This window comes from Asterias rubens, chromosome 17 (assembly GCF_902459465.1).
Source record: "Asterias rubens chromosome 17, eAstRub1.3, whole genome shotgun sequence".
NCBI classification, from domain to species: Eukaryota; Metazoa; Echinodermata; class Asteroidea; order Forcipulatida; family Asteriidae; genus Asterias; species Asterias rubens.
The window spans coordinates 8,353,972-8,380,852 of record NC_047078.1 but is presented as its reverse complement, the minus strand read 5'-3'; the positions used below and the strand labels follow the sequence as shown (position 1 = coordinate 8,380,852).

Here is a 26,881-nt window from a genome sequence, read left to right as displayed (position 1 = left end):
AGACGCAGACATATTAATATATACTCGCACTTTGCCCCGCGCTCAATAAACCGATCTGAGAGGTAAATTGCCAACCTCTGGGTAAATGGACTGTTCGGAATTCCTCTCTGATGAATTATTGACCTACAACGTGCTCTATTGAGTTTGAGTGTTAACATCTGAGATACTTTTCAAGAACCTGTTTCTTCCTTTAGTTATGTTGTAAGTGTAGCACTCTTCATACAGCTTTCTCGAGGAACGGCCTTTGTTAGTATGCCGCAATTTTGACTGTTTTTTTACTCGACTTAAAAGCACGGTTAATATTTCCTGCGAATGCAAAGCGAGTTTTGACGTCACAACCCTGTTTTCACAGCGAATGTTTCACAGGAGTTTAGCACAAGGCAACTGATACTAATTATTGGTTGCGAATCTGTAACGTAAAACTTTGTATCGCATTCGCTGGAAGTGAATCAGGCTTTATTGTAGCCACACCAATGCAGCCACACTAATGCCAATTTTTTTCATAATCAGGTCTCTTGACAATCAGTAAGAGTTTGAACATTTATTGCCGCATGGGATACGGGGAAACTAGTCAATGGTCTAGCCACCTTGTGATAATTGTGTTTATAAAGGTTTGCGGCAAACTGTTGAACGTGTAATGAACATTACAGCGTAACAGGCAGTTTGGTACAAATTAAGTTTGCATGTGAACATGTGCTTTAAGCTATTGAGAAGAATGTGGAACAACACGCTTGTGCTGGAGGTGGCATAATAACTACCGGTACAACGTGAAATGCAATCTTAAATTGACCTCTTCAACTGATCCTTTTCTGATAACTAAATTACACGTCGGCATTATAGAATTTATGCATGATGACGCAATTGGGGTAGGGCGCCCTCGAGAGGTCAAAAGCAGGTTGTTCGTTGGTTGATTGTGCGTTGTGTGTGCAGTGCGTTTTCCATCATTTCATCATTGCCCTTCAATGCATTAGGTAAATTGTGACGAATTCTCGACCTCTACAATACTGAACTTTTTCTAATAACTAATTTCCATGTTGGCATTATTGAAATTGTGTGTAGTGCGCCCTCAGAAGTTCATTGGATGCCATGTGCGTCGTGTGAAATATGGTTTATCATTATCTCTAGATGGCAGCTTAATGAAGTGAATGCATAACGTATTTTGGGATGATTTTATGTTATTCGTATAACAGTATCAAACGGCAAACGATTTTCAAATAGAGAGTGTATTGATAATAACAATAATAAGACTTGTAATGCGCAATTAATATCCACCTTGCTGGGTGTTCAAGGCGTGCTATTAAAAGTTATACAAAATATTCTATAAAAAAAGGAAGGTAGCAGCTGTTTTGTTAAAATGTTACTGTTTGACTTGAATTCTGATTCTTATTATGTTTTCAATTTATTTTACACACAGGAGGTATGTCTGAGTGTCTCCGTGTATACCTTAGCGGCTATAGCAGTGGACAGGTACCTGGCTATTTGCAGACCACTCAAGTTCCACATCAGGGCGTCGCGTACCCTGTTCATCGTGGCTGCTATTTGGGTGACGTCATTTACCATCATGGCACCCCAGCCCGTGTTCACGAGGTCGGAGCCGTCCTCGCACGCAGGCTACATTGGCAAACCTATATGGCTGATGAAATGCTACGAGGTAAGTGTTGCATTTTCGAAGTTCAGTTGACAAATAATGTGTCCGATTTTAAACATGGTTGGAGTAAGACTGGACCCTGCTACTCAGATTCAGTGATTAAACTGGTTATCTTTGGTAACAGTGACATGAGCTTTCCATCTCCAGCAAACAGTACACTCCTTTTACGTCCGCCTTGGAATGTGAAGAGAACGTTGGTCAAAGGTTGGTCTCTGGCGTTATTCCAGAGCCTCGAAGCGAAGTGTGACGTCAGATGTTCAGTCTTTGTGTGGGAGTATGATTAGGTGAGGTTTGCAGTAGCAGCATGTGAACATCTTTTTAGACTCCAGCAATCTCCTGAAGACGATCAGCTGAACGAAACGTTGAGTTGTCAACAGCCGGTTCTATTCAGAACCAACAATACTCAAAAGAGATTTACACACCCAACTATCGTTGTAATTTATGCGGGTTTTATGAAGTCATTATTTCAACCTCCCTCCAGATACTTGATTGATTGATTTTGTTAAAACAACTGACTCGGTTGCGACAAATCTCAGCAAATTTTACAGAATTTGAAATTTGAAATCGTCCACTTGTAAATCCATCTAGAAGCACTAAGTTATTAATCTAGCGTTGTCAAGTCGGATGAAAACCTTCACAAATTCACTAGAAGCATTCTCGATTTCAACCTTGTTTGAAGAGCACCGGATGTCAATTATAGCCCTCGGTTTTCCATCGCTCTATAGCTGCCTAAAGGAAAATGTGTCCCCAAGGTAAGAGTAACGCTCGTATAAATTACACTTCTACTGAGCAGAAACGACCGCCAAATGTCAAACAGATAACTTTAGATCGAATGCTTTTGGTGTCTTGGTCTTTCGTGGTGCACCCATCTTTCCAATTTAAACCTGTGTAACCAGAACGAGGCTGGGAGGGAGTTTAACATGGTACCTTTATAGGGTCTGAATAAGACCTTGTGATTGTTACTGTTGTGTATAATGTGGTGGATGGCTGGATGGGTTCTGGGGTCGATTTCACAAAGAGTTAGGACTAGTCCTAACTTAGGACTAGTCCTAAGAGATAACAAAAACGTACAGCTAGTCCTAAGTTAAGACTAGTAACTCGTCCTAACTCGAGATAAGACTAGTCCTAACTCTTTGTGAAATCAACCCCTGGTTCCATAGAGCCTGACAGCCCATGGGAACTAAACTCGGATTCTGCGACATTTTGACCCATTTTAGTGTTGGTCTCGTGTGTTGTGTAACGCATGTTAAAGAACCCAGTGCACTAATCGAAAGAGAAGGGGTTCGCCCCCGGGCCGGTGTTCCTGGCTGTGGCTGCATGCTGTATGCGCCGTAGCACCTTGTTAACCCTTAGGAGGTGCTAAATAATTGGGTCTCAGAATTCATCACTATAATAACCTATCTTTCAGAAAGTTTGTTTACACTCGGCGCCTTGAGTACCTTGTTTTGGTAGATACGTTCGCTCTATAAGACTTTGATATTATTGTTAGTTTGACACAGGTTCCGGGTCATACTGACTCAGAAATTGATCCGGCTTTTTACGGGACGTGGATCCTGGTCAATCTCAGACCCGGACTCGGAGTGGGTGTCCGCCTTATATAATTACGATCAGATTGAAATGTGTGTGCTTACTATCCCTTTGTGATGAACTCGGTTCTAACACACCCTTATCCAGTTCTTAAGTTATACCTTGGTTCATTCTTACCTTTGAACCTCATACTCCAGTTTCACAATCTCTGATTGGGTATCACTATGCTAAAACGAACAGCACTGTTAGTCTGATACATAGAACAAGCAAGTTGGTGGTAGCACAAACTAACCAATGGGAGACTTTCCTACGCTAGGTGGCAGCAGACTTACCGGGTAAATTTCCATTGTTTACATTGTTCTGAACATGCGCATAATTCTGAGAACGATGGATTTACCCGGTAAGTCTGCTGCCCTCTATCGTCCCAGAAAGTCTCACATTACATAAAGCTTTTTCTCACATTACATACAAAAAAACTGCAAAGCTTTTGTAGCGACATGTTTTTACTTCATCAGATGCAAGGGTATACCTTGGTTTACCTTTGATCTACTTCACATTCCTTGAAGTGACAGTTCCCGCAATAATCTCTTATGGTGTTTTGTATGGGTTTCATTCTAGGACATCAATGACCCATAAACTATTCATCTAAAAGAGCTAATCTTCAGTGGTTTATAGAGTTGAAGATCGGAGCTTCTTGGAATATTTAATAAACACAATAGAAGGCATAAAGGTGGCAACTATGCTCCTATGGATGTAAGACGATACCGTAAGATTCTCTCGAGCTCTACGGCTTTCTATTTTTCAATCCCCTGTAAACCGATCTTGGGACTGTAAGCTAGCCCTGCATAAATGATATCGATTGAATTGGATCGTTTTACATCTTTTTATGAATTATTGTTTAGTGTTTGAATGTTGAGATTGATTAATGTAAACTTGACCTGGTGTGGCCCTCTTGTGGTTGGAATTATCCAGTGTTTTGAGGACAGTCGGTGGATGTTAAAGAGACTGTACCGTGGTTAGTTTTGTTGGGAGTATGTTGATGTCAGAGTTTATAGTAGATTTATTTAGGGTCGAGACAACATGCGTTGGTTTGAAGAGAAGTATGTTTGCAAAAAGGGGTGATTTTCCAACTTTTCAACAAAATGCCAAAAGATGACCAGATACAAGTATGTAGCCTTATGTGACTCAGTCAATCTATAATAAATAAACAAAAAAAACTTGTATAGAGAGAAAAACTCGTGCCAACTTTAAACCAATAAACTTCAAAAAAATAATAAACATCAGATCGGTCTTTACCTTAAGTCGTAAATTTATAAGCTTCAATAAATAAATTTAAATCATCAAACCAACCAGCAGATGTTTCAAACTAATTCTACTTTTTTTTTCTTTTCCACAGATCAAATTATTTACTCAAACTTAAAACAACTTCTCACTTCACAAACATGCTAAAAAGAGCTAAATTTTGCTGGTATGCTAATTTACATTTCTATAATACCATCATATTATTTTATTTTTAAGCTCACGATTCGCTCAATTTCTTAAGATAATTTTTAAATAAATATTTAAAATGATTGACAAGCTATTACAAAGTTAATAAATTATTCTTTTGTAAATAAATTTGTGGCAAACTGTACACGCATTCAAAATATGGCGACCTTAAAAATAACAACTGTTTACATTTTTATTGCAACGTCACAGCCGAGTTTTTGCCAACCAAAGTTTGGCAACTTTATTGTAAAGCAAAAAGAGGTAGCCACAGCATAACAAAAAGTTTCACAGCATTAAAAAAAAAAGGTGTTGACAGAAAATAATTTTGTCAATACACCTGTTAACATGATCAATTTGTTTTAGCTAATTGGCCGTTCATGCCAATCAGAGCTACTTTTAATCACCTATAGAATTGTTTTTACTTTTTGTCAACGTGATGAACATTATACGACCTTAAAACTTATATATTCTTTAAACTTCTGAGTCTGCAGCGATTGTTTTGAATTTACTGTGAAGTCTCGTGAGCTTTAAAAGCAGTGGACACTATAAGTAATTAATAAAAAATAATTATTAGCATTTTATTTTGTTTATTTCTTCTTTACCCTGGGAAACCTCTCAGTGAAACACTGTTTTTCAGAGGTGCCCAGCAACTACATACACATTAAAATTTCAAAATTGTATTAATATAAAAATATGTTTATAAACACATTAATTATATTAAAAATAAAAACAGCCAAATTTAAATAAAGACTATGGATAACTATACCACAACACTCAACAGCACAACAACTTTACAATAAGCAAAATACAAGTATAAAACCTTTCTCGGTACCGAGTAATGGGGAGAGGTTGGTAATATAAAACTTTGTGAGAAACAGCTTCCTCTGAAGAAACGTAGTTTCGAGATAAAAGTATTTTTCCACGAATTTGATTTTGAGACCTCAGATTTAGAATTTGAGGTCTTAAAATCAAGCATCTGAAAGCATACAGCTTCGTGTGACAAGGGTGTTTTTTCTTTCATTATTATCTCGCAACTTCGATGACCGATTAAGCTGAAGTTTTCACAGGTTTGTTATTTTATGCATATATGTTGAGATACATCAACTGTTAAGGCTAGTATTTGACAATTACCAATAGTGTCCAGAGTCTTTAAGACGTAAAGAGCTTGGTTTATTTCAATAAGTGAAAATTAAATCGTTGAACAAGGTTTCCACACAATGTTTGACTTGTTTTACCATTAATATTGGACGGTGATTCATCAATTATTCATAAATTACCGTCAAAAAATGTTTATCAATAGAGATTTTTCACATGGATGTACCCGCAAGTCTACAATTCATATTAATAGTTTACTCTTATTCTCCACACCATGCAAAGCTTCAAACACCATCTACTTTTTATTTAGTGCGAATAATTTCGGATGAAACAAAGCAACAACATGGCCATAATACAACGATGCAATTAATGACTGAGAAAAAAAACCTGCACAAAATTATCCAAGGATAGCCCCAAAAAGCCATTAACTTAGACAAGTTATGTTTATCACTGTCTAAACTGAAGGAGTAACACTTTAATTTTTACGAGGAAAAAGTAACTGATCCAAAGTGAAAATCGAGCGTGTACATAGACACACCAATCCAATCTGTAAGTTACACCTAGAAAGTAATTCCTGAAACAATAATCCAAATCGTGTTCTAGTTCTTAAAGTGTGTCTTGATTTGTTTGGGTTCTTACAAGTGGTTTGCTTTCTGGTGACAGCTTAGAGTTGTCTTGTGATCAGGTAAAGGATTTCTATTTGCTCCGTCTTCTGTGCAAAGAAACTTAATATTGTAGAAGGTTAATTGTGTTTGTTGTGTGGATGGCTTGGGCGTAATTATTGTATAGTCTCTTTCACACGAGAGAATTTAGCAAGGGTCCTACGCTAAATTGTATCAAGGTTTTACAATTTTACTGAATGTACGTCGTGTGAAAAGACACAAACAAGTTGTATATTGTGGAGGATTAGCGGTGTATGTTGGTGGATGTGGCTAGGTAAATTACAGCATAACCCCTTTCACAAGAGAGGCATTTAGCAAGGGTCCTTTGCTAAATTTGAGCAAGTTAGTCCAATTTTGTACATAATGCAAGTCTATCAGAAGTGCTGTTATACTTTGGCTATTTGCAACCAACAATTGTGTCTGTGTTATTAAAGTCGACGAAAACATCAATTTAAAATGCACTCATCTCTCTGCATTATCTCTTTCCCGCTCGAGAACTTGATCATAAGAAATCTTGTATTGAATGTGTCTTGACATTTCAGTTGGTGTCTTGACGCGCAGTTGGTTTTCGTTTTCTTTTTGATTTGTTGTCTTCTCTCTTTTGTGACTTTTTTATTCAGCTTGTCTGGATTGTTCCTTAAATTACACTTGTGATACTACTTAAGGTTAAGTGGTTTTACTAGCTTTAACCTGACCGTGATTCTTGGATCCGGTTTAAGGTGGGTTGTGCAATCTATTCCTAACAATTTATAACAGCCTCATTTCAAAATAAATGTCACAAATTGACACGATGCAACTTTGTCATTAGACGTCTTGGTACAAAACAACCCACACAATACTGAAAACTTATATCTTTGCAATATTACACACAACATAAGTTATGCCCGTTTCTAAATAATATTTATGCCTGTTTCTAAATAATATTTGTCATATTATGACAACTTTTATTGACAGTTTATCGGATTTGAGCCATTGCATGATGACGTATCACTGTATATTTGGTTTGCGATAACACCAGGGCCAAGTTCCATACATGTAAGCACAAACATTTGCTCAGCATGAAATTTCTTCCGTGATAAAACAGGGTTACTTCTAACACAAATTCTGTGTGATTTTCGGATTATCAAAGATTACCTGAATACCATGTACCAGTCACATGCAATATACAAAATTAAAGAAATTTGGTTGGTAATCCTGTTTTTTATCAATGAAGAAATTTCACATAAAGCAAATGTTTGTGCTTACATGCTTTATGAAATTGGGCCCATTGGGTGTGTATTAACTTAGAGGATAGGTTTTGTCCTTTTAAGAGCTTGTCTTGCTTTAAATTATAATACCGCGGAGCAGATATTTCGGTATTCGGGAGACTTCTCTACCATACCGCGGAGTTATTTTCCGTTCACAGGAGCTATTGAACTACTCCAATTCGAGAATGTAATATTCGTTGAAAATTTGTGAACTGGATTCTAGCTGCCGGGCAACCTCGGTAGTCTAGTTGGTAAGACACTGCTCTAGAATTGCAAGGGTCGTGGGTTAGAATCCCACCCGAGTAACATGCCTGTGATATTTTTTCACAGGACTCGGGAAAGTACTGAGTATACAGTGCTAACACACATCGGTGTATGGGTAAAAACCAAAATTAATATTCTTTATCCCCGATGCAAATTTAACATCTATTATATCGTTGCGGTACCCGCTGCCAAAACATAGGATTCGAACTGCCTCTAGCTGCCGGGCAACCTCGGTAGTCTAGTTGGTAAGACACTGCTCTAGAATTGCAAGGGTCGTGGGTTCGAATCCCACCCGAGTAACATGCCTGTGATATTTTTTCACAGGACTCGGGAAAGTACTGAGTATACAGTGCTAACACACATCGGTGTATGGGTAAAAACCAAAATTAATATTCTTTATCCCCGATGCAAATTTAACATCTATTATATCGTTGCGGTACCCGCTGCCAAAACATAGGATTCGAACTGCCTCTAGCTGCCGGGCAACCTCGGTAGTCTAGTTGGTAAGACACTGCTCTAGAATTGCAAGGGTCGTGGGTTCGAATCCCACCCGAGTAACATGCCTGTGATATTTTTTCACAGGACTCGGGAAAGTACTGAGTATACAGTGCTAACACACATCGGTGTATGGGTAAAAACCAAAATTAATATTCTTTATCCCCGATGCAAATTTAACATCTATTATAAACTGGATTCTTGTTTTGCTGTTTTATTTGAATTAAGATAAAAATTTGCAACAATATAAAGTAATTAATACTTTATCTTCTTACGCGTAGTACGCAATGTTGTTTTTGAGTTTCCCGTCATTGCACAATTTCCAAATAGGAATGTGTAATTGGGCATCATAAGAGAGTGTGACGTCATGACCGGGCTGTCATTGAATGCATGTTATTTTTTCCTCATCTGGGCCATATTTCATAGAGCTGCTAAGCACAACAATTTGCTTAGCATGAAATTTCTTCCTTGATAAAAACAGGATTAACAGCAAAATTTCCATGTGTTGCATATTGCTTGTTACTGGTATTCAGCTTTTGCTTGCATACCCTGAAAATCACGTGTAACTTTGGTTGGTAATCCTGTTTTTATCAAGGAAGAAATTTCATGCTAAGCAAATTTTTGTGCTTAGCAGCTCTTATAAAATTGGGCCCTGGTTGTTGAGTTCCGTTTTTTTGTTTTGTTTTTCAAGCTGTATGCGGTGTGCCATTGAATGGATATGTGTACGGCTTGTATATAGCTAGTTTCTGACTTACAACATCGACGCGAAACGTCAAACGTGTGGGTTTAACCAATGAGCACTCTCCCTCAGGCCTGTTTGCCTAGAAACGCCTCTAACTATCCCCGTACTCATTCGTCAAGAGCGTGTCTACACCGTCCAACCAACCGTGTAAATTGCAGTAGAGACGGGCATGCCATTTCGCCCCATTATAGGGGCGTTAAGAGTTTGATTCAATTACGGCATGATCTATCCCTCGCCGTGTGCCGCCCCAGGGCGCTATTTACCACGGTCTTCAAACATCTTATAAATTGGAGATCTTGGACTGTACAATCAGTCTTCCTTCTGGATAAGATGCACGGGTGGCAGAGAGGATGGGGGAGATGCATGTCTCGGAGGAATGATGATGCCTGTTGAACATGCAGCAAGGCTTTGACTGATGCTGATTGAGCATGATCGAGTGCCTTGGAGTGGCGTCTTTAAGAAAATCATCGAGAAGGAAGTAGTACAGACCAAATTACAAGTGAAAGACAGTTCAAGAGTTGTTTCTGAAAACATAAGACAGTGTCATTTATAAGAGTTGAATTCGTCCATTATGATGGCACTTGCCTATAGGCAGTACACTGCATTGAAATAGCGTCTTAAAGAAAATCATTAAGGATATGACTTCCTTAAACAGTTCAAAATTAGTGCTATCTGAAAACATAAAGCTCGATTCATACTTCCTGCATAATGTGATACGAGTTTTGACGTTACAGCCCCGTTTTTGCAGCAGAATGTTTCGCAGGAATTGAGCACAAGTCAATTGATGTGAATCATTCAAGGCTATTTGTGACGTCAAAGTTCGTACCACATTCGCAGGAAGTATAAGCCGTGCCTTATTGTATCTTATAGGAATCTAAATTGTCCATATATGATAGGCTAAAACTTGTATGAGCAGTCTATTTTGTTCGTTTGAAACACCTTTGTAATTATTAAGAAGTGATTTATACCCCTGAGTTCGGGAAGAGTAAAAAAAAAAATTTTGATAAGAAATACCGTCTAGAGATGATCTTTAGTATGGAGATCTGTGGACTGGTATTCCTTTAATCGGCCATTAGTACATGACATTCAATACTTGTCATCACTCTGGAAACGTTGCCGGTGCACAACAACCTCGCTCCCTCTTTCCATAATGTACAAAACGACCCAATTTGGCACGTAACAACCCTCTCTGCTTGTTTTTAATGCAAAACGCACTAATGTTGCGCACTTTACCCCACTTACTGTACCATTTAACATTCACTCTGTATGCGTCATGTAGTCTGCGAAGCAGTCTGAAATAATTGCTAATTCTTGTTTTTAGTTTCAAACTGCAATTAGTAACTCCAGACAGAGTATAGGTTCCTTGGTTCGTACAGAGTGCAGCAGCCTGACGGAACATTTGCAAACAACCATTGTATTCCTCTAAAAGGCAGTGAACACTATTGGTAATTACTCAAAATAATTATCAGCATAAAACCTCACTTGGTAACGAGTAACGGGGAGAGGTTGATAGTATACAACATTGTGGGAAACGCTCCCTCTAAAGTGACGCAGTTTTCGAGAAAGAAGTAATTTTCCATGAATTTAATTACGGTACCTCAGATTTAGAAATTGAGGACTCGAAACCAACCATCTAACTGCACACAACTTCGTGTGACACGGTGTTTTTACTTCCATTATTATCTCGCAACTTCGGCGACCAATTGAGCGCAAATTGTCACAGGTTTGTTATTTTATGCACATGTTGAGATACACCAATGAGAAGACTGGACAATTACTAATAGTATCCAGTGTCTTTAAGTTTACATTGTGCACGTTTGCCACTTGGTTGAAGAGATGGATCTCACATACATTTAAGTCGTTTTATTTACCCAGTCAAATCGTGCTGTTAAACCGAAAATTCTTTTTGATCTTTTTAGTTGTGATGGTTAACTTAGCTTTTCAATCTAGTTCTTTATACCATCGGGACCACATAGGCACATTACCCCTTATGCAGTGTGGCAGACATTCTGTGGTGCTACCCCCCCCCCAAAAAAAAAAAAAAGAAGAAGAACAAACAAACAAACAAAAACTGAGGAAATATTATGTACAAAATGTCCTTTGATAGCAACTTGCATATTTGATTAGAAGCGACGTCTGCTCAATGTATCTGGGCTCAATTACACAGAGCTGCTTAAGCAGAATAAATTGCTTAATAGGTTTCTGCTAAGTGACAGTTAGCAGGATACCAGTCACACACGGTGCATGGAAAATGACATTTTGGCTGCAAGCAACATTTTGTTGTGCTTATCTTCTTAAATACGTAAAAGCAGTTCAATTAAATAGGGCCAAATAAAGCTAGCTGTTTGAGCAGAAAAGCTGTTTTAAAATGTCTGCTTAGCAAAGATTAACAGGTTACCAGACACAGATAGTACATGTCAGATGGTATTTCGGTTGGTATACTTATTCTGGTTAGCATAATTTTGTTGTCCTTAGCTACTTTTTGTGCTTTTAAGCAGCTCTATGAAAAACTCCCTGGACTTAACAACATCATTCACAACATTGTTCAAACTTCCGAGACATGCATAGATTCACAGCATACTTCAGCGTGCCTTTTCACGTCTCTTATGCATTCAAGTGGTGGTTTCTACATGGCTCGATGCAACACTTGAATTGTTTCAGTTAAAATTGCCACCAAATGTCCTGATTAAGGTGCAAAAAACAGGTTAATTGATGGGGGAGTATGGGGGACGCAGCGTGGACAAAGTACAAGTTAGTTGCAGCCATGGTCTCTTGAGAAAAATAGTCAGTGTTTTCGCAAACAATGTCCTCTGTGAGAAGTTTTTATAAATAAATCAATAGTAAACATGTGGGTGAAATCATGAGGTTGATTCATTTTCATCTTAAATTGATTTGATTTCGATTCCGATTTTGATTTCGATTTTCGATTTCAATTTTGATTTCTATTTTGATTTTGATTTGGTTTTTAATTTTAATTTAGATTTTGATTTTAATTTTAATTTTAATTTTAATTTTAACTTTAATTTTGATCTTGATCTTGATCCTGATTTTGATTTTAATCTTGATTTTGATTTTGATTTTGATTTTGATTTTGCTTCTGATTCTGATTCTGATTCTGATTCTGATTCTGATTCTGATTCTGATTCTGATTCTGATTCTGATTCTAAAGTCTGATTCTAAGTCTGATTCTAAGTCTGGTTTTGATTTTTATTTTGATTTTGATTTTGAAATTACAGAAAGCTTGGAAGGGCACCATCTGGCAGAAAGTCTACCACATCAGCAAAGTGGTTGTGTCCTATGTAATCCCGCTGTTGATCATGGCCGTAGCGTATGCACGAGTCTGCCTGAGACTGTGGTCTGGTATCCCGACTGATGAATCGCACAGACCTGCGTTGGGAGGGCGATCAGCGGGACAGACTAAACCCACTATGAATAAGGTAAGGCAGTTTCTGATTTAGCGGCTACGGCTACGGCTACAGCTACGGATTGATAGCTGCTTTCACATGTTGAAGTAATCACCAAAACTACAGCTCCTGTCTCTCAAAATGAAACTGAGTAATTTTTGTGGTAACACCATGTGTGTATCTACTTGCCAGGCATAGTTTGTTCTTAGAGAACTGTCTTTCTTTATTCTACAACCGCCGAGTAGATGTATTGGATGTTTCTGAGACTCCACAGTTCTAAAAAGAACTCTCCTGCTATTTAACTACCACCCGGGCGGAAAGTATAGAAAATTGACTACTGCTTTAGCTTATAAGATCGTAATTAACTGCACTACCGCGGAGTCAGTTCTTGGAATCTGAGTAACCTGCAATCCTCCATAGCTACCCCATGGAATGCTCGCTAAAAACCATTGACCAAACTCATCTGGAAATAAATGGTGTTATGTCTTGCGTATAGTTTTGTTTTGTCTGTCCTGCACTGTACCATGGCCAACAAAAAAGCTAACGAAATAGCTTTTTGTTACTGACATTCGGTCCCTCAATGGAAAACTAACATGGGCTTGAGGAGGAGGTTTCAAAAGAGGGCGCTATCAGAAGAAGTTTGTACATCATTTGCCATATCGGGGACAGAAGTTCCTGTCATATCTAACAAATAATGTGACAGTGTATAATAATATTGTCTTTAATGTTAAACAATAGGGGATTTTTGTGACACTAGGTATCAGCACACTTACCAGGTAAATACATCGTTCTCGGTGATATGCGCATGATCAGAACGACATAAACAATGGACATTTATATGGTAAGTCTGCTGCCACCTAGCGTTCCAAAGTATCCATTTATGATGTGACACCACTTCATGAATATTCAATGTTTTCCTCTTCTCCTATTAGTCAACAGAGACACAGCTGGAATCCAGACGTAAAGTAGCCCGGATGTTGATAGTGGTGGTTGTCATGTTTGCTATTTGTAAACTTCCTACGCATGTTCTAAACACAATCAGGTTAGTACCAGACAGATTCTAACGCGGGCTACATTCCAATTTGGGTCAGCTTCAAACCTAGGGTATGTTCCATGTTTGGCAAATTATAACTTGAGTGTATTCCGATTTGGGACAGATTTACTTTCTATTTGTAAACTTTCTACGCACGTTTCTAACACAATCAGGTGATAACCAACACATTCCTAAATGGGATAGACTTCACTTTGGGCAGATTCTAATTTGGGGTAGATTCCAACTTTGGACAGATTGTATCTCGGGGCTGAAGTCTTTTATTATTTGAGTGAGAAATCATCTCTTTCTCAAAACTACGATACTTCAGAGGGAGCAGTTTCTCACAATGTGTTATACTATCAACAGTTTACCACTACTCGTTATACCAAGTAAGAGTTTTTGTTAATGCTAACAATTATGTTTAGTAATTACCAATAGCGTCCAGTGTTTTAATCATTACTGGAAACGTCAGAGGTTTAATTAACACAGCAACATTTATCAGAAAGAAAAAACATTCACTTTTCATATTGAAGTTTTGCAAGCACTACTTGAAAGCATGGATAATACTAAGTTGTGCTGTAAATTTAAAGAAGCAATCTTGGTCTTTATTTTCGACGCGTGACGATGCAAAGTTCAACAGATCTGTCAGGTACTCGTCCGTGTAGTCCTCGGGTATCATGTTTGTTTGCTGCAGCAATGTTTTGAAGAACACTGAAGAAAGAAAAAGATAAAATTGGAAATGGTGATGGAAGATGTCTCGAAATCGCAGCAGTTGTTCATGTTTTGTGTGATCAATGATACCTCCGAAACAAACCTGTGCAAAGTTGGTGGGCTTATTCAGTTGTGTGAGTCAGGAAAAAATAGTGAAGCGCCAAAATGTAAACGTTTCGCGTATTGGGTTTTTAGTCACTACCACTGAATACTTATTACCTTAAAGGCAGAAACGCATTCTATTGGTTGAATGAGCGTGTGCGTATTCTGCGTGGAGCAATTCAACCAATACAATGCGTTCTCTTTGCGTCGTGATCGTTATCGTTTTCGTTATCGCTGCAGTGTGACTCGGCCTTCACGTGATCGTTATCGTTTTCGTTATCGCTGCAGTGTGACTCGGCCTTAACTCGACCTTTAAATCATCTGATTTGTCCATTACTCGACTGGAATTAGTTGTTATCGGCCTTTATCTCCTTTGGTGAATTTAGGGTTTCTTGTTTCTTCATAAAGTGTGTTATTTTTTCTTTGCTTGTTTTCTTTGTTCATGAAGAATCTTTAATACTTACATTTTGCTTGTACTTCGTCCATGCAAATCTCATGGGTTACGATTTCACACTTGCAGTTAACCCAGCCCAAAGATGTCATCATTTCTTGCGTTTCCGCCACAGACTGCTTCAATTGGTACATAGGGACCATGAAGTCCTTCATTGAACATGACAGAAAAAAAGTTATTTTTTTAAATAAACAAACCATACTTAATCTTGTGGTTTCCAAGAAGGCGGTCATCTTGTTAGTGTCAACAGAGGGCGGTATACTTTATAAGTGATAAGCACGTATGTCATAACAAAGACAACGAATATTTACCTTAACATATTTACCCCACTTGTCATGGCTTTGTAGAAATCTTGACGCATCAAAGAAAATTGGTGTGTCGGTATCCACGATGAGCAAAGCTTCCCCTTGTGGTTTAAGGCAGGCGAGAATGCTCGTCAAAGCCGTGCGTTTGTCTTGAATCCAGTGTAAAACCAGAAAACTGACAACTTTATCGAATGTTTCCCGCCATTTGGGGTTATCACCGACAGTGAGTGCGTCTCCCACAAAAAATGATACATTTGACGGCGAGCTTTTCGCTCGTGCTTCGGCTATCATTTCAACAGAAAGATCAACACCTGAGGATAGTGTATTTAAAAACATCGGGGTTAGTAGGTGCCATACGAGTGTATATTACACCCAAGGGCCCAATTTCATAAAGCTGTTTACCCGTAAGCAAATGTACGTAAGCATGAACTTATTTCAACACAATGTCTCAAGAAAGCACACAAATTCTAGGCTCGCATGGCACGTTCACCATGGATTTGCGCTTACGTCACTAATGTGCTAACCGCAGGTTATCCAGCATTTACCTTTGCTTACGGTAAACTGCTTTATAAAATGGAAAATCTGCTAAGAACGTTCCGTTAGCACAAAACCAATTATGAGCCCAATACAGTTATTTTAGATAACAGTTCCATATTTTCTGTACAAATCGATAATCAAAAAGGTATTTAACAATCTTAAAATCATTAATGATCGTGTGTAAAACCTCTGGAACAAAACACCGAGAACAATACACCGAGAACACAGTTTTTGATAAATATGTTGTTCTTTCTTTTTGCTATGAAGTTAAGAAACTGCCAGAGACTTTGTACACAAAGTTCCTAATGGAGCTACCCCGTCTTTAGAACTCCCCGTGAAGACCTTTTCGGTGCCCGTAAGGAAATGAATACAAAATCTTAATATCTCACTCAATAAGACTTCATGCCCGAATCCTTTTATTTATCTGAAAGCACGCAACAAGGGTGTTTTTTCTTTTATTATACTTTTGCAACTTCGATGACCCATGTAGTTAAAACTTTCACAGATGTGTTATTTGTATGCATGTTGGGAAACAACATGGTGTATTTGGTGAGAATCTAGTTTTTGACAATTTACCAAAGGTGTACAGTGCCTTTAACATAAACATATTTTTGATTTCCATTCGGTTTTCTCTTGCAACTTCGATGACCAATTGAGTCCAAATTTTCACAGATATAACTAAAAGTATCCAGTTGCCTTTAACATAAATATGATCTTTGATTATCTTTCAGTTTTCTCTTGCAACTTCGATGACATTGAGTCCAAATTGTCACAGATTTGTGATTTTGTGCATTATGTTGGGATGCGACAAATGAGAATACTAGTCTTTGTCAGTAACAAACTTTTTTTAAATCCATGAGGGCTGCTACTTTTATTGTTTTCTCTCCTTTGTGTGTGTGTGTTTTCTTTGTCGTTCCTACTGTGAAATTAATAAATGAAATAAATAAAAAACCTCATACTTTAAAGTCACCTGGAATTTTTTTTTTTCTTTCAAACATAACAGTATATGCTTACGAACAATAAAACAATTTTTTTAGTAATTGTTTGTCCGATTTATATGTTTAAAACATATATAAAGTTGTTTGGGGGGCTGACTCCGCCTACCCTTTTTGTGACATAAATCGAGGCAGACTTTGCCTGCAATGCGTATAGTAAACACACGTGCAAAGTACATGTACGTCCAATGTACGTCCATGTACTTTGCAATTGTGTTTACTCTACGCATTACAGGCAAAGTCTGCCTCGATTGACGTCACGAACAGCGCCCTCTCGGGTCGGGGTCTACTCTCAAGTTTGTAAATAACATAAGAACTGATTTTTTAAAACCTTAGTTAACTGTTTATTCACATTCCACTCATCAAAACACATATATTTGTGACAAAAGCTTTATTTTGAAAAAATACCACTTCCAGGTGACTTTAATAATAATGACGATTTTTGAACTCACCTGTAATACGTTTGACTTTAGCAGCTATTGCAATTGTCTCGTCCCCCGTACCACAGCCAACGTCCAGTACCACATCATCTGAACGAAAGGTTATTTTATCAATGGCGGCCATGACAGCCAAATGTTGAGCCACTCTACCATCCCCATTATAATCTCCACTTGCTGAAAAATTCATATTCCTCGTGAAAAAAAATGGATAGTATGGTTTCAGAATCACTGTTTGAAAACACAACTTGCATGCGAAGCAAGCACACAATCGCTAGTGTTGTCAGAAAACTTGTTTATTGCTTACATGGTAGAAGTGTCCTTGACGCGGCCCTGGACTCAACGCTAATTCTACCACCACCAGACCGGGGTCACAAATATTTGTCGTGGACACGCAGCTAACCAGCAGAAGGCCATTCGTGACTATGGTACCGTTAATATGCTGTCAATGTCCTTGCCAATGTCCTTTGATATTTTCATATCATAGTGAGTTCGTTGAAATGTATTATCCGTGCGTGACAAAGTCATCAAAGCGTACCCTCTAATACTAAACGTACTAAACGTGCTATAAAACGGTTTCTATAAACTTGATATGATTCCTTGGAAAATGGCAAGGGGTCGATCGCTTCTGCAGAGCGCGCGGGGGACAGACGAGTGCAAGTCTTGGAAGTTCAAAATACATGTTTGCACTCATACCATTATTGTCTTATCTATTATTATGGGTGCTTTTGATTAGCTTGCCCGGGTTACCAGGTCTGACTCAAGTATGATCGATTAGCTACCCTACCTTGACCCAGGTTTAACCCCAGTGCGTTCGATTAGCCTCCCCGGGTCGATCCAGTTCTTACCCAAGTACGCTCAATAAGCTACCCCGGTTCGACCCAGGTTTGACCCCGGTGCTTTCGATTAGCTTCCCCGGATCGACCCAGGTCTGACCCCAGCGCGTTTGATTAGCCTCCCCGGGTCTATCCAGTTCTTACCCAAGTACGCTCAATAAACTACCCCGGTTCGACCCAGGTTTGACCCCGGTGCTTTCGATTAGCTTCCCGGATCGACCCAGGTCTGACCCCAGTGCGTTCTAGTTGCTTTGACGTCATTGTTGGGGCTCACTGCATGGGTCTAGACTGGTACCATGTTTTTATCCACATTGATAAAGCTTTATGAGACAGATCGTGTGCCGATCGTGCGCATTAGGGCGGGTCGATGGGCAGTCGCTAGTGTTAACACGCTGGATCATAAGAGGTGGATGGTAAATACATGCATATTATGGATATCTTAAGAAAGTAGTAAAAGTACGTTAGTTGCATATTTGACATCGGACATTCAAATAATGTTTGTACAGCGAGAATTGTCGATGTTACTTTTTCGATAGATATCAAATATTGGACAACATTCGCATAGGTTTGTACAGTGAATGTCTACTTCGTACATCAATATTGGATATTGGATAATCCCGACGTGTTTATAGGGAATGTCTTCCATGTACATCTATATTGGATATTGGACATTCCCTTATGTTTCTACAATGAATGTCTACCTTGTACATCACTATTGGATACTGGACATTCCAATAAGTTTGTACAGCGAATATCGATGTTCCTTTTTAGAGCTGTTTTTGTCCAAGCCTCGATTTAGTTTACATTAAATGGTTATAAAAACAACATGGATGTGGCGAAGTATTTTCGTTGTATTCGTGATTCGATTGGACTCTTTCACTGGGCCACGTCGAAGGTCCAATGGAAAAAACTACGAGAATGTGTGAAGAGGCATCACCGAGGGCAGTTGAGTCAACACGCGGGTGTATCGACGCGATCCCCGGGAGACTGAAACGCTAGGCGTACTGTGATCGGGTTACGGTGTTTGGAGTTTAGTTGGGCATTATGTGTATCTGGTCTGTCGTTTACAACTCACTCCTTAAAGGCACTTGACACGTTTTGTATTGTCAAAACCAGGCCTACTCTCACTTGGTGTACCTTACAGGGAAGGTACACTGTTGGTAATTGTCAAAGACAAGTGTTCTCACTTGGTGTATCTCATCATATGCATAAAATAACAAATCTGTGAAAATTTTAGCTCAATTGGTCATCGGAGTTGGGAAAAAAATGATGAAAGAAAAAACACCATTGTTGGACGAATCTGTGTGCTTTCAGATAGGAATAAAATACTTCGAGCTAGAAGTCTTCTATTATTTTAGTGAGAAATTAACTCTTTCTCAAAAACTACGTTACTTCAGAGGGAGTCGTTTCCAACAACAGCTCTCCAATGCTAGTTACCAAGTCAGTTTTTAAGTCAATATTTGTTTTGAGTAATTACATACCAAACGTGTACCTTCCCTTTAAAGTTATGCATAAAATAATTAACCTGTGAAAAATTTGGCTCAATTATTGGTCATCGACTTTGCAACTTACTGTAGAATAGAAAATTTTACATTACTTTACATTATAGCCTGTGTCTTAAAAACGATAATAAGAAAACTACTAAGTAACTTATCAATGTACGCTACAATGCACTCGTTGTTTGGGTCCTTGAAAATCATTTTTTTAATACTTGGAAATAATATGGACGACTAAAAACTGTGTATTCTATTAGGGCCTACAACGAAGATGAAAAAAAAAACCATAAATCTACGAGGAATTTGATTTAATTTTTTGGTGACCTTTAAGTCCGCTTTATCTTGACTCGAAACCAGACCATTTCATTCAAATTTCGTTTCCTTTTTACAACAATAGGAATGATGTATATAAATTAGAGATGTCATAGGCTCTTTTCAAGCCGTCAGAGCAGACAAAAGGATTCAAGACACTGGTATGACTATTGAAGTGAGATATACATTCGTAAATGCCTTCTGGCTAGTAAGGCTACACCGTAGCGATGAAAGAACGGACTGTTTTTGTAAGTCGTGCACTTTATGTGGCCAAGGAATATTTTTTCAAAGGGACAGCTTCTCAATTCATGCTGATATTATAAGTTTGTTATTTTGTTTTTCCTGTGGTATTTGAGACCCTCTTACAGTAAAGAATATGCTTTCTATCGATTAGCTTTGGACGCAAACTATAACGAGATATGACGCGGCTATATGGCCCGTTGCTCAAAGGAACATTGGTTGGTGGTAACAAAACGGTTGCTGGCAGTGTAAGCACTTTATGTAATCCACCGTTAAACATAAACTGACAAACATGAGTTTGAGTTCTATTTTGCTTGACTTATAGATTCATGAATACAATTACATCAAATAAAACTATTTCAGAAATGTTTTCTACTATCGTCATCATTAGACTTTGTGTAAATCTGTGATATAAGCGGTATTTTTAATCCCATTTCTGTAATGTTTCTTTAAAGGCAATGGACACTATTGGTAATTACTCAAAATAATTAGAAAATCTTTCTTGTTGACGAGTAATAATATGGAGAGGTTGATTGTATAAAGGCCTCAGATTTAGAACGTGGGGTCTCGAAATCAACGATCTAAACGCACACAACTTCGTGTGACAAGAGTGTTTTTTTTTTACAGCTCATTTAAAGCTCATTTATTTTCACGTTTGCACGACAGCGCCCTCAAGTTTGTATGATGTACACAAGTCATAGATCTCAAACTCAGGTTTGTCAGTTTATGTATATGTAATGGTGGATTACATAAAGTGCGTACTCATCAGGCCTTATAACCCCAGTCGATCTGGTCTTCGTTCAGCAAGTCAACATCTTCTGACTGTACGGAGATCTTATCGCTCCTGGGGAGATAGATCTTTCCGTATTGCTGCCCCTCGTCTTTGGGAACAGCCGTCCTCACAACATTCGCTCTATTTCATCCCTCAACTCCTTTAAAACTACCCTCAAAACCCACCTCATGGTAATTGCCTACAACAACACAGTTTAATTTAAATATCTTGTTGTTGTTCATTGTTTTTCTTTGTCGCGACTTGAGCGCCTACTTGTTAGGTGGATATGTTTGCGCTTTACAAGTGTCATATTATTTTTATTATTATATGTAACTTCGTGCCACTTTCATGGTGATAATGCGTCATCACACTAAATATCTTCATAACTGAGCAGCAATACATCAATCTGAGGCTGTAAGGCAAATAATAGTCTGGTTCCTATGCATGAAATGATAGCTACAACTATCGCTGTCGCTGCTTTTTCGGGTACCAGACAATATTGTGATTGAAAAGAAATTAATATAAATTGTTGTTCTCTCTTGAAAGGCTCTTTTTCCAAAATTTAAAGATGATGAAATTCTACAAAGGTGTATCACCCTGTAAGATTACCACCTCGATCCCAAAGCGTGAACGTGACCCCGCATAACGTTAAACACCTTAATTAAACATCAGCGATTTCTGAATACCTCCAGCACGGAAGGCCGAGGAAACGAGGGTGAATTTCGTTGCATAAACAGTTAACAATCACGCCATAGATCGGCTTTGGGCAAATCTCTTAGCACAGAACAAGCAAAATACGATCGCTCAGAGATGTTCTTTTTGTGGAAACAATTTGTATTATGCGATGAACTTTTCATCATGGACTCTGAAACCTTAGCCAGGGGCAAGAAAGAGGCTTATTCAAAATGAACTTGATACTTCTGTTTATTATGATGAGGGGAAAAAATTATTATTAATAAAGAGAATGGTTTCAATCATACAAAAAGTACATTAAAGGATAGAAATTTTACAGATTTGGTTTCATGAATGTAAAAAGTGCAGTTATGATTTTAAGGGCAGTGGACACAATTGGTAATTGTCAAAGACTAGCCTTCACAGTTGGTGTATCTCAACATATGCATAAAATAACAAACCTGTGAAAATTTTAGCTCAATCGGTCATCGAACTTGCGAGATAATAATGAAAGAAAAAAACACCCTTGTCACACGAAGTTGTGTGCGTTTAGATGGTTGATTTCGAGACCTCAAGTTCTAAATCTGAGGTCTCGAAATCAAATTCGTGGAAAATTACTTCTTTCTCGTAAACTATGGCACTTCAGAGGGTGCCGTTTCTCACTATGTTTTATACCATCAACCTCTCCCCATTACTCTTTACCAAGAAAGGTTTTATTCTAATAATTATTTTGAGTAATTACCAATAGTATTCACTGCCTTTAAAGGATAGACATTTTAGAGATTTGGTTTCATGAATGTAAAAAGTCCAGTTATGATTTTAACAAGCAGTTTGACTAGATACAAAAGTAGGAGGAGACTGAAGATCTTTTCCGAACCAATGCTCATATCAAAAGAGATTGAGGTATACCTGCATGCAAGTTTTTTGCAGTTTTGTTGTTGTTCTTTTCTACAGAGGAAATTGTTTATTCAAACTTAAAATAACTCCTCACTTTACAAACATGCTTTTTCATCCGAGACTTACGCATTCCCTCTACACTTGGCCACACTGTCTTTAGTTCACGCGTGTCCAGGTGGCGGAGGGGCAGCCCGTACACCCATCGCTTTGAAGTGACACACCGGCTCACCATCGCTTTGAAGTGACACACCGGCTCACCGTTTACGTAAATTAGTGGTAATTAATTATCGACAGCTCTCCAGTGATTTTTACACTCCTTTTTAGTTTTAATGTGTGTGTGTTTTTATTGACGTTTTATTTCAGATACATGGATGGTTTCAATAATATGAAGGCATCTGAGAACACCGAATCCAGTGGGAGGGTTGCTCTCCATGTCTCATTCCTGATTGCTCATTTCATGGCTTACCTAAACAACGTCATCAATCCAGTTATCTACAACTTCTTGAGTGGTAAGTTTTAAGACATAAAACAACCGTATACCTACCTCGACGGTCAGTTCAGGGCCCAATTCATTTAGAGCCGCAACACAAAACAAATATTCGCTTACCAGAACAGGGTTACAAGCCAAACTACCATGTCACATGTACAATTTTTGACTGGTATCCTGCTCTTTTCTGCTTTGCAGATATTTGCTAAGCAATATTTTCTGCTCAACAGCTCTGTGAAATTGGGCATAGAAGGAGCAGTCTTTTTCGAAACCTGTAAGTTTAAAACATTGCAAACTATGTTAAAACTTACATAGAGACAGGCAGCATACGTACCTAGATGGTCAGTTCATGAAACAGTCGCTGAACCTTTTTACGCGGCATGTAGATTTCAAAATTTAGGGTCAATGGATAAAACTTACATAAAAACATAATACAGCCGTATACATGCCTTAGCGGCCAGCTCATGAAACAGTCGTGTAACCCTTCTTTAGAAGTAGGTTTCAAACTCGGATAAAACTCACAAGACTTTTTCTTGTAGATTTTAGTCACGTATATCACAGAGTGCTGGCCAAAATAAGTGATATCGAATCGTATGAAACTGGACGTGGCTTAATGTGAGCAAACAAGGAAAAAACATAAACCATCGATCGGCGTCAATGTCCTCTGGTTGCTAGACTTCGATTCAACTCCGAAGTTCATGCAACTGTCAATTCTAATAATGAACTACACACAAATTCTGATGAGCCTTATTAATTGTAAAACTTCATACGCACAGAATGCATAAATAACGGCTTAGTGAAACGTCTACATATTCATATGATGTATTGTACGTGAACTGAACAAAAGTGTAATTGTATTGTGGCCCTAAAGGGATGTCATACAAATCGCAAATCCACAATTCGTGGAAAATAAGATTCAATTCAACGCCAGTATTTATTTCACACTGCTCTTCTCAAGATGACGAATGTCATATTTTACATACATCAGAGCATAGAGGGGAAATATTTAACCTATGTCAACCAAATTAAGGATGAGGCTGTCAGATTAAGCCATACACAGACATACATACACACTACAAACAAAGAGACAAGACAAACGGGTAACACGAAAACATAAACAAAAATATATTTGCGATGGCTAAAATATCTTAGCAAATGTCACAATTGCAAAGATATTAGCATTAAACGTTTGCGAATAATGAGCAGTTATTTGCAAAGATTTGTGCCCAATTTCATAAAAGCATTTTAGGGAATTCTGCCAAGTAAGTTTTTTTTGCTGAAACTACTTGGCTTTAATATGCAGCTGCATGGTCATCAGTATTCATTAATAAACAGTTGCTTTATGTATGTTTTCCATCTGAATGGAAATCTAAATGTCGGAGAGGATGTAAGCCTAACGCCATTAACTGGTTTTTGTACGTTTTGTAGGACAAAAAGACACAATGTACACAGGTTTACATTACACAGTTTGAAGATTATGATAGCAGAAAGCTTACCTTAAAAATACTACTTTCTGAGGTATTGTAGTTTTTAAGAAATGAGTAAAACAATGTCATGAAAATAATTTTCGTCTCAGTGATCATGAGACGAAAATTATTTTAGCATATAAAAACGTATTTTCATGACATTGCTATTTGCTGTGTTAAAACCTCATTGGCATTTAGAAATGATTTTGGTTTTATTGTTCGGACAGCCGTCGGGGATTGGTTGGGGATACCTTAAACCCACAGGCAGCTGTTCTCGGATGTCTTGTGAAAATAGTTGTCTCATTCACTGTTTGTACACTTGTAATACTATCCAACGTTTAAACAGTATCGAACCAACACAACAAGGTCTGAAACCAGACTACTTTTGGTGGTGTAAGTATAGGCCAAACATTCATGCAATAGCCGTTTGATCTGAATTGCCAGTGACAAACAATCAAGACTCATCGCCTACCGTGATCATTGATTTACACCTTCGGTTACATGGGCTATATTGGGCGTTAGATCACGCCCAAGGCGGCGTGTCGCTTCAAATGAAGCATCTAAATCAGTTTGAAATTCGCCATTCTGTCTGTCGTCTATTGATCTCTAAGTCATTTGGATATTTAAAAATTCATCTTTTCATGGAAGAACGTCTAATCTCTCAAAAGACCGCGTGGAATTGTTAAGATGCCTCTGGTGTGAATAAGATTGACTTGATTTTGCTGTCGCACGTGATTTTGCTTCACACACGAGATTTTGTCCTTGCCTTGTTTGATTCCCTTTGCCTGGTGCGCAGAATCATGACTGCATGGTAAGACTGCATGACTTGCAATCACAAGGTTGTGGGTTCGAATCCACCAAGCTAACCGCTTATTTTACAATTTGACTACAATTATAAGTATTGTCGTCATAGGTACTGAATCACAATTTCTTGTTTTTGTGCAATTCATAATCATAGTTGTTAAGAGAATGTTTGTAATGAGATAGATTGGCTGTTGTAAGCTTGGTGTTTATATTCCCTTGTGGGGGTTTACCATACCAGTTCACTTTCGCGGGAAGATCATCTAATCAGTAGGACTTGAAACTTTGCATGGTGGACATACGATAAAAGTTTGCGGTAACACCATGTAATGATAATCTCTTAATGGGGTGGTTCTGAAAGCTTCAGCAGAGTCTAGTTTTCTCCAGAAGACGATGAAAGCATACTGATTGAAACGTCGAGTTGAAACCTAAGGTGAATTCTTTTTAGAAGCACACAAACTCAGAAAGAGATTATCATTACATGTGTATCATACGTACCGCAAACAAATCATCTAATCAAACAGATTGTTCTGACGTCGTAACACAGATATACAATAGTTCTGATTATCTTTTTCTCCTTTTCTCTTTGCAGCTCGATTCAGAAAGGAGTTCCGTCATGTTTTTTCCTGTTGTCCGTGTGTGACGGCTCCAGACCGGGAGGGAAAGCGACCGGACAGCACATCGTATCACCGGTGCCGTGACTTCGCTGCTCGGAGCAGCAACAATGGCGTCACCTCTCAGTCCGACTTCAGATCTCACGATCACAACACAGAGTATTTACAACTCTCTAAACTTGGGAAGAGTAGTGGGACTAATAACAACTCTAATATTGTGATTAACACTAAACCATTAGCACCTAACCCTGAGTCATAGAGCTATAGCTCTATGTCCTGAGTAGATTTGGCATTGTCTGGTACCCTGTAATACACGCCGGTAGTCGTGTACAAGATCTGCATTGGGTACTGACTATCATCACAGTTGGATTTCAAATCGCTTGATCACAATACTGAGAATTTACTACTCTCAACTTTGGGGAGACTGTGGTGGGACTGAGTATAGGTTGTCAGTGTCTGGTACCATTTACAAGCTGGTAACCGTATTACAAGCTGTGGATAGGGGACTGACTATTAATTAACTTTACGTCTTGCCTCGGTTGTGGTCGTTGAAGAAAACCACCATCCCGCGGGGCAATAGACCTTATATGCAGTGATGACGTCATAAGCTGCCATCTTAAGGGGTATACCAATGATGAAACATTGGAAATGCACATAAAATGCGCATACGCGCGGTGCACATGGTTGCCCAATGAACAACCTACATTTTGACCTCACGGCGAGGGCGCCCTACTCTAATGACGTCATCCACATAATGTTATTTCCATTGTTTTTGTCTTACATTAACAACGGCAGACACTGAGCCCAAACCCCGCCCCCTTTGTGACTAACATGAGCTGGTAAACTAACTAGATTTTAACATTGCACCTTTTTGAGTTTCTCCACTGGTATTAATTTGGTCACTAATGTTGTGTAAATAGTTCATTAACATTCCAGTTGTAAATAAGTCAGCGTCATTGCATTCGACCGGGCCCGGTTAAAATGGCCGGGCCTGGTTGAAGGGAGCCCTCAATAGCCTCCATAAAAGCCACGGGTGAACGTCTGAAAAATTGTATTAATTGAATGTAATTATTGTCTGTATAAAAACACATTAAACTATATTCTCAAGAGAAGTTGATTTTTATATCAATGGACAAAATATTAAA

The 26,881-nt window shown here is 38.4% G+C and overlaps 1 protein-coding gene across 1 annotated transcript; it reads left to right on the top strand.

Moving 5' to 3' along the window:
• Positions 1–1,411: 1,411 nt before the first annotated feature.
• Positions 1,412–26,881, top strand: LOC117301454 (orexin receptor type 2-like). The gene is made up of 5 exons (XM_033785446.1): positions 1,412–1,651; positions 12,405–12,605; positions 13,505–13,614; positions 22,732–22,877; positions 25,715–26,881. The coding sequence occupies exons 1-5, from the start codon at positions 1,562–1,564 to the stop codon at positions 25,993–25,995; spliced, it is 828 nt and encodes a 275-aa protein (XP_033641337.1). The 5' UTR covers positions 1,412–1,561; the 3' UTR covers positions 25,996–26,881.

Excerpts from the sequence above, each read along its gene's own strand:
- LOC117301454 (XM_033785446.1), top strand. The coding sequence starts at position 1,562 with ATGGCACCCCAGCCCGTGTTCACGAGGTCGGAGCCGTCCTCGCACGCA. Across the intron at positions 13,615-22,731 it reads CATGTTCTAAACACAATCAG|ATACATGGATGGTTTCAATA; the intron begins GTTAGTACCAGA and ends GTTTTATTTCAG. Across the intron at positions 22,878-25,714 it reads TATCTACAACTTCTTGAGTG|CTCGATTCAGAAAGGAGTTC; the intron begins GTAAGTTTTAAG and ends TTCTCTTTGCAG.